At 43.0% G+C, this 8,947-nt stretch overlaps 1 protein-coding gene across 4 annotated transcripts in view; it reads left to right on the forward strand.

Annotated features, from left to right (window-relative positions):
• ppp2r5eb (protein phosphatase 2, regulatory subunit B', epsilon) overlaps positions 1-8,947 on the forward strand; it is a 33,030-nt gene that overhangs the window by 4,502 nt on the left and 19,581 nt on the right. For 2 of the 4 annotated variants that reach the window (XM_037977818.1, XM_037977817.1), the window contains exon 2: positions 2,435-2,595. In XM_037977818.1, coding sequence (XP_037833746.1) covers positions 2,439-2,595 — 157 coding nt within the window. In that variant the 5' untranslated portion in view covers positions 2,435-2,438. Of the gene's footprint in view, positions 1-2,434; positions 2,596-5,001; positions 5,155-5,284; positions 5,307-8,947 lie in introns of those variants that run through there. The other 2 variants (XM_037977819.1, XM_037977820.1) reach the window with 2 other exon arrangements.

Here is an 8,947-nt window from a genome sequence, read left to right on the forward strand (position 1 = left end):
ATGACACTGAGTGAGTTTACCTGCAGACCTGGACCATGTGTAGGTCTGTTTCAGGCGGTTTTTATCCTCCTCTCTTTCCCTGGATTTGGACACGTCTCTCGCTCTTCTTCGCTCCAGTTTTTCCACTCTTGGTCTCACTGCTGCTGCCTGGTTGTTGGTTTCCTGTCAAACAGAGGCTGCCTCCCTCGTCTTCCTCCTCTTCTGTTGCTCATGGTCCCCTCTTCCTTGTTCTTTAATCCCACCCTCCCCGAGCCTGTTTGGATGTCATCTGGCCTCTTATGTAAGGAGACACAGGGGAGGGGATCGGTGCCGTACGCCCGACGTCTTCTTGCTCTGCCACTGACCGTCTGAACTCCGAGGCTGGACGTGGGACTCATGGTGGTTCAGGGGGGTTCCAGGGGTTCTGTGAGCAGGTAAGGGCTGCTGGAGAGTTTTGTGTCGGAGAGCTGGTGGCTGCTGATGTGCAGGACTGAGTCAGTAACTGATGAGGGTTTATCTGACATGAATGAAGCTGTTGTCCTTGTAAGGACATTAAAATGTGGTGTTTCATGTTTGTTATGCTCCAATAACTATTTGCATGGTTAGAAATCAAGTTTTCATTTGTTTGTCACCCTAAAGGTCAGACCGTGCAGTGCTCAGAAATGAGCTCCATCTCAGCCTCTACAAGCCTCAGTTAGCAGGTCAAAGATCATGGCTTGTTTGAAGGGCAGCAGCAGAAAGCCTCTTCTCTCTAAAAACAACATGGCAGCTCAACTTAGTTTGGAAAGTTTCAGCTGAAGGAACCACGAGACTTCTGGACCAGAACCAGACCAAAGGACAGATGTTTACCCAGAATGCACTGCAGCATGTTTAAAGAAAACTAAAAAGGGTGGACTTGTTTTCTCTTTTAACTGTAGCTTTCAGCTAACTCACTTTTGTTTTTTTTTGTTTTTGAAATTTCTTCAAGGAATCCTGTGGAGTTTTTTCCCAGGTAATAAACTGGAGAACTTGTGGCGGTTAAGACTAATTGCTGGATGGAACCTGGATGTTAATAATTTTTAAACTAATCTCTTATATGATGTTCAGCTGTGCTTTAATTCTTCTTTCCAATCGTTTGTGTAGGAATGTTGCAGGTCTGCTAGGATTTATTTCTTCTGAAAGAAAATGTTTGTCTTGCTTCAGTCTCACAGCTCCATCTGTCAGGTCTGCGTCTGGAAAAGTTACCAGACAATCTTAGGAATAGTTAAATAAGGAGGTGAAACAGGTGAAGGCTCATTTCTTTCTTGATAAACTTGATGTTTTTGGTTTTTCTCAACCTTTTAAAAACTGAACAGTGTGCTGTGCAGGGTTTGTGTTTGTCCACTCTGTCCCCTGTTGGACCTTGTGGACGTCCTGGTCGCTGGTTGTGACTTTGACAGGATCTGCAGAGAAGCAGCGGCTCAGCCTGCAGCGTTTCTTACATAACAATTGTGATTCTGCAGCTCCAGTCCATTTCCTCTCAGGCCTTCGTGTCATCCAGCTGACTCGGTTTGGTTCTGAACAGGTCCTTTGTCCCCTGACACCACGGGGTCGAGTCCAGACTCCAGATTATAGCTACTGATCAGAAACCAATGGCCTGATTAGTGTGAAAGTTGGTTAGATTTAGGATTTGATTGATAGTCTTTCTAGGATTTGGCAGCCTTTCACGGCGGCGGGTGATAAGCAAACACACAGCGGTCTGTTCTGGTACCTCCATGTCCACAGAACCACTTCAGATTTCCTTCTTCTGAGTTAAACTCTTCTTACTCTGCAGCGTTTTCACACAACTTTCCCATGATGCTCTGCTCTGTCTCAACGCTCTGTTGTTGCCAAGCAACCAGCGCCACGGTTCTCCAAAATTTAGCAGCTTCTTTGTCCTGTTCTCCAATTCTGTTCCACTTATGATTTTATTTATTTCTGTTTTCACACTCTTCCAGCATTTAATGAAACTCTCTTTAGGTAAATTCAGCAGGTAAACACACACACGCACACACACATTCTGTAAATGCAAAGCGTATTTCTGAAAACACAATTAGAAAATTTTGTGACCTTTTTAATTTTCCCCTTATATTGTGATTCAGTATTTAAAACTGTTTTGAGAACTTTTTTTACTTTAGAAAAAAGTCAAATGATGCACATTACCCACAATCCCTCTGAGCATTAAGCCTTGCTGTCAAAGTTAAATACCAGCTTTTATGTTTTAAAGACAGACAGACAAAAGCTTAGGAACATTGATGTTGCTTGTTAATCATTATGATAAAATCTGAATTTAAAAAATGTAATGCATCTGAAATTCAAGCGTTACCTCCTTTTTATCAGTTCTGTTTTGGTGTCAGTTTTATGCTTCATCATTCTGCCATCAGTGACCTTTGAACTCTAAAAATGTATATCTGTCGTGGCTGTCCTAACCGTCCCCCTCCCGTGTCTCTCCTAACAGGGCTATGTCCTCGGCACCCACCACGTCTCCATCCGTGGACAAAGTGGATGGATTTTCCCGGAAATCTGTCAGGAAGGCGAAGCAGAAGCGGTCGCAGAGTTCGTCCCAGTTCCGCTCTCAGGGCAAACCCATCGAGCTCACGCCGCTGCCGCTGCTCAAGGGTAAGAAAGCCTGAATGTTGGGACGGGTGGAGGTTTGAAAACCTGGAACCCAGGTCTGAATGTTGGGACGGGTGGAGGTTTGGAAACCTGGAACCCAGGTCTGAATGTTGGGACGGATGGAGGTTTGAAAACCTGGAACCCAGGTCTGAATGTTGGGACGGGTGAAGGTTTGGAAACCCGGAACCCGGGTCTGAATGTTGGGACGGGTGGAGGTTTGGAAACCTGGAACCCGGGTCTGAATGTTGGGACAAGCGGACAGACAAAATCATTATGTTTAAAGATTAATTCAGAGCCTAACTCATGCAAACAAACAAAAACAAAACTTGAACTTCTTTCTAATCCAAGCAAATCCTGTCCTGGAGTTTGTAAAAAAAAAAATCGCCAGCATCATCTCATGTCCTGGGTCTGCGATCATAAGACCAGTCCTCTTCCCTCCGAGACTCCTTCACTCCCATATATGTCCACATAAACCAAGTGGAAGAACAAGGATTAATTTTTGTCTGCCACTCGTTTGCTTTGAGCTCGGAGTTGGAGATAAACAGCATGCTCTCTGTGATGGATGCCAACAGCCTCTTTTTAAACCACTGAGCAGTAAATTCAGTTAATTCATCATATCTGCAGAGGACCTGACTTGGTTTCAGGTCCTCTGGGGACCACAGGGACTGCGTTTTGTCTTGTTTTGAACCAACAGGCTGTCTTGGCTGAGATCCCTGAGTAGTCCAGGTACCTGGGATCTGTGCTGTTTTATTAACCGTCTGATGGTCTCGGCTGCCTCCTCGAGGTTCCCTTCAACCCTTCAGGAATGTTCTGCTCTTCCGCTCTGTGGAAAAGGTCAAAGGATTTCTCAGTAGTTGAGTTTTTCCTCTTTTTCCAAGTTATTTTAGGACCACATGAATACACTTTACTCCTGTTGTTGTGATTAACTTTATGTTTGTCTTAGGCTTTTTTTCTCTTATATCCACTTCTCCAGATGCATCTTTTACATTTGAATCTAAATTTACTTCATGACATTTTAGGTTTGTTGAACAAGAGTTAGACTTACTGCAGATAATTTAGGTTCTTCTGTGCATAGTAACTATACAAATTAAGTTGTTGTTTTAGCCCTTCCATGTTGGGTGCATGTTCTGTTTCCTCTTCATTTCCATGCCTCTTTGCATCACCTGCTGCCTTAAGCTGCCTGTACGCTGCAGCGGTGGGCGTATAAACGCACAGCTGGATTCCTGGTGGTTTATCACTGTGCTCTCCGTTACCACCTCCTCTTTGTGAGTTAGTCACAGATCAGACGTCAGGGATTTGCACATTTTACATTAACAGGAGGAAGACCAGGAAGGTGCAGCTTCCTGAAGGGAATACCAGGGAGAGACGGTGACGCCTTTTCTCAAGAATTTTCACAATAGACATGCTCACACAAGCATTATCAGCTCAGAGCAGAAGCCCTGCTTCATCCATCCGTCCATTTTCTGCACCTGTTTATTCCTGTTCAGGGTCATGGAGCAGAGCTGGTCTCCAGAGGTCATTGTTCAGGTATCTCACCATAGAGCTTATGGTAAATAGCACACCTGTGTGGCGACTGCAGTCTGCCTGTAAATCACCATGCTGGCAAATGACTGCTTGTAATTTGAATAAAACCTGAGGCTTTGGTAGCATTTAAGTCAACTATATAATTTCTGCTCATGTTCTGATAAACGTTTGTCCCTCTGGAGGGCTCTTCTCATTGGAAGCAGAAAACTACATCCAAGTTCGGCACGGGCAGCAGACAGAAACATCCAGGAAGTAGCTGGTTTCCAGCTGCAGCTTGAATGCTGCATGTTTCTGTCAGGCACTCTGAGAAAAGCCCTGCCATTAGAATATCTGATGATGAGGAGGAGGGGGAGGAAGAGCAAGCAGCAGTGTGTTATAATATCCTCCGAGTCTGGAGAGTCTAAGGCTTGTTCTGAAGTGTCACCTGTACAGCAGCTGTTCAGGGGGTGAAAGTTTGTCCTGCTGTGAACTGATCTGGTTTCCTCTGAGGTCACATCTGACAATCAGCCCCCTTCATTCTGCTCCAGATGCTTTGTTATAAATGGTAAGAAACATGGCAGACGCCACCTGTAGGCACACATATCAGATATCAGCAGCAGCCCCTGACTAATGTGGGGTCACGTCTCTGCGGCTGACAGTATCGTCAGCATTTTCAACCAGAATTAGCTTCCCCTCATGTAGGAGGACCGATCTGTCTTTGACCTCCATGTGCTTCAAAAAAAAGAAGCAAAAAATAGAAGGGGAGATGTACAATGCGGCCCGGCCCACCCGTACTTCCTCTGGACTCAGTTTAGCCACTGAAGCCCACCGACACACTCTCGTTTTTTTTTTTTCTACCCTTCCCATCCTCCCCTCAGGAGAAACTCGATCCTCGAGGTGTCTCTTTACATTTTTCCATCCAGACTTGCTACAAACAACTTACCAGACGAGTGTGGATTTATTAAACCCCCCGTTTTCCAGTCTTGGCTCAAATCTGCTCACGCCACAACTTTCATGACCATCTGCTGCTGTTTGTTTCTGCTGGGGGGAGGAAATCAAGTGAGTTTTTATTACCGCAGGGTTGTGGGTGATTACATGGACGCTAGCGTAGTAGCATGGCGTGTTAAAGTTAGCCTGTGCTTTAAGAAGCTGTTTTCTACCAGCTGACCCAGTCCGTCTTTAAGAAAATGGATCGGAAACTTTAACAAAAGGCAAGTTGTGTGTTTTTACTGCTTTATTGTGGTAGACATTGTGGTGCTGCTTGATGATTGTAGGAATGTTTCAGTTTGCTGCAGAACAACTGCTGGAAGTTTTATCTTTAAATGTTAAATGAATCAGTCCTGAGTCTGAAATAATAATGCCTAATGCTTAATTATTTCAGCTGGTCTGTAACTCAGATGTAGAATTCTGACAGAGATCTTAATTTATTTTCAAAACTGTGGCTTTTTAGTTGTTTATAACCCTAGTTTAATTAAGAAACCATGTCAGCTGTTAAATGTCGTCAAGTAGCAGAAAAAAATAAAGAGATTAAGAAACAGACGGCAGGTGAAATGTTTCTATCATGACTCTGAATCCAGTTCACCTGTGGTTTGATGGAAGCAGGTGTCTGATGTGTTTGGACCCTCCGCAGCCGAGCGAGGTGTGTGTGTGTGTGTGTGTGTGTGTGTGTGTGAAGGACAGGTACAGCCCGGGTTGCTCTGTCCTTAATGGACTCCTGTGGCGTTCGCAGCAGAAGGAATTCCTGCTATGTGAGATTGGACCTTTCAGCTGAAGGCTCTCTTTGTGTGGACGGTTTCAGACGCTTCTTCCTGCTGCTGCTTCAAAGAGCAGCTGATGTTCTTAAAACATCTACATTAAGAAAGCTTTGAGGGAAGGACACAATGTTCATCTTCATGGAGTCACTTTTCCTGCCTCACACATTCTAAATTAGAAGAAAATAATCTTGAGATGATTTTATGGATAGTGCGGATAAATAATTCTGCGGAAGTGACTTGAATAAGTTTATTAGGATAAATGGTCCTGCAGTGATTGTCCCCATGCCTCCATCCTGTCAGCAGCTGGACCCAGAACATGATGGACTTCTGTAAGAGCAGATAAACTGATTAACCTCGTACGACTGGTAACATTTTCTCCTGGTCCTAATTTATTTCCGTGTGCGTACACTTTGCCTGCATTAGGGTTGGGCAGTATGTTTATTACTGCTAAGTCCTCAAAGGTTACTGTGGTATACGGTCTGTCTGTCTGCTTAGAAAAGCCTTTTGTCGTAATGTTTTAAAGCTTACTTTCTTAATTTAAACAAGCTTTTTTTTGGCTTTTGGATCATAAAACAAAGTGATTTAAACAATAAATAAAGGCTTAAAGAAAAAGTTTAGAACTTTACAGAATCAACATGTTGCCTCTAAAGGTGGTTTTTAAAATGATTTTTAAGCCATCAGCCTGTCAACATATTAGCTCTTTAGCTGAAGACCTGATACAGAGACCTGATTGGTTCTGGTTCTGCTAACAGTAACAAACGTTTTGAGCTGGAACTGCCTCTGACAGTCAGGAGGACAATAAAAGCAGCAGCATGGTTGGATAGATTTAGCTGCTGCAGTTTTATTAGTGTTTTAGTAAATAACTGAGTAAGTTGTCCTGTCAACCTTTAAAATGTTCTTCCTGCAGTCCGCCTCTTAACCAGTAGGTGTTGCTGCAGAGGAAATAATCCAGCTGTGCTGCAGGAAGGACAGCAGAAGGAGACTTTACAGGAAGTACTCTACAGACGCAGAAATACAGAGTTTATCCTTTTCTGCACACTCAGAGCAACAGGTCCACCCTGGTGTTATCGTCCGTAATCTGCCTGCATGACGCTCTGTAACACAAAAACTCAGATCAGTTGATAAACTCAGAAAATCGGCTGTGATTCAGCTGTTTTTACAGATGTTGAGCTAAAAGTCTGGTGTGGTAGTAGCTGGGAGTCATCTCCAACACATACTCTGAGTGCTAACAGGTCTTTGTTTAACACTCTGGCAGCAAGGCGGCGGGTACCTTACTTTAATTTTATTAAGCCACAGAACTCTGACTCTGAACCAAATCCTTTTACAGGATTTATAACATTTCAAAGTAAAACTGAAACTGTTGGTCCTGCCTGTTTCTCAGCTGAGTCCTCCTGGTCTCATGAACTCGTTAAGAACCGTGACCCTCTGGTCTCTGACGGACCAGAACCTCCTCAGCTCCTCAGCTCCTCAGCTTAATGCACTGTCGGCTGCAGCAGCAGAACCACGGCATGAGTTAATGATTGACAGCAGCCTGGTGCCTTGCAGTAACACCTGAGAACATGGAGGCACGGCGTGTATTTATATGTTCGTTTTTCCATGACACGCGTCCTGGCCTGCTTCCTGTGCACAGTTAATGTATGTGAACACTTAAATGACATTCTTTGTGAGTTAATGTGGGTACTAATGTTTTAAAGGTTGAAAACGAGCTAACTGTTTTTGTACAATAGTGGTTGAGAGGGAAACGGTCGGCCTATTTTAGTCAAATTTGTTGCTCAAAAGCATAAATAAAGTTTTGCTCCGTCTTGGATTTCCGTGCCGTTTGACACATTCAGCTATAATCACAGTTTTATTTGTTTACTCTCACACATTCATCTGTACCGTTTTGTCTGAGTTCATTCCTCAGAGTTGTGACATTTTCCTTTTGTCAGACGTGGTTCACTTTGTTTGTTTTGACGCAGAAAGTGCAGCTTGTTGAATCAGGACTCCTCATGTTTTCCTCCTGTTGCACCAGTTTAAACCAACAGAACCATGTAACACATTCATACTCTGGCTTCTTAACGATGTTACTGATGTCTCTGAAACCGGAGGCTAAAAACAGGTCAGCAATCGTTCTAAGATTATTTTGTTACAATGCAGTCTTGAATGCAACTCATTTACGCTTCAATAAAAACAGTAGAATATTTATTAAAATAACCCAAAATGTTTACATATTGTGAAAGTGGTGTATGCGTGAGGGATGTGAAGATTCGTAACGAAGCAGTTGTGTGTGGAGATGTGTCTGTAACAATAAAATCTGATCCGTTTAATTATCTTCTGTCGCCATCAAACCTACGTCACTTTGTCTGCCTGTGTGTTTGTTCATACAGCTGGGCTAATCTAATTTTAGATGCATCGCAGTCATGAAAGATTGTGAATCGATGTTCAAAAGTCAAAAATAGATTTTGTTAATCTGTGCAGCCACTTTAAGAGAGTCAGCAGAGTTGTTGCTGTTAGTCCCAGTAGAGTTCCTGTAGCTTCCTGTAGTAGAAAGCTGTTCTTACATCCTGTCTTCACTGAGTCCTGAAGAATGTCTGTCAGGAACATCTGAAGTTATCACAACATGACTCTAAAACGTTTGAGTTGTGGATCAATCTCCACCGTGCTGATTGGTGTTGTGCAATCTTTATTAGGCATGAAAACACAAAAATCAGTGTTTGTTTAGATCAAATAGGCTGCAGTCGGTTAGATCATCAAAACACATCAGGAATTGTTCTATTATCACATCACGGCCCTCTGAGTCGAATCATGAAGGGCCCAAAGACCCCCACCTGTATTCATTCATCTGTTAGCAAAATATTTCAAGAACCAGTGGAACACTTAATGAAACTGATTTGGTGCTGGTGGTTGTTTTGGGTCTGACGGTCAGTGACAGTACAGGTGCTGGTCATAAAATTAGAATATCATGAAAAAGTAGATTGATTTCAGTAATTCCATTTAAAAAGTGAAACTTGTATATTATATTCATACATTACACACAAACTCATATTTCAAATGTTTATTTCGTTTAATTTTGATGATTACAAATGACAACAAATGAAAATCTCAAATTCATCATATCA

This window comes from Kryptolebias marmoratus, linkage group LG10 (assembly GCF_001649575.2).
Source record: "Kryptolebias marmoratus isolate JLee-2015 linkage group LG10, ASM164957v2, whole genome shotgun sequence".
Lineage (NCBI taxonomy): Eukaryota > Metazoa > Chordata > Actinopteri > Cyprinodontiformes > Rivulidae > Kryptolebias > Kryptolebias marmoratus.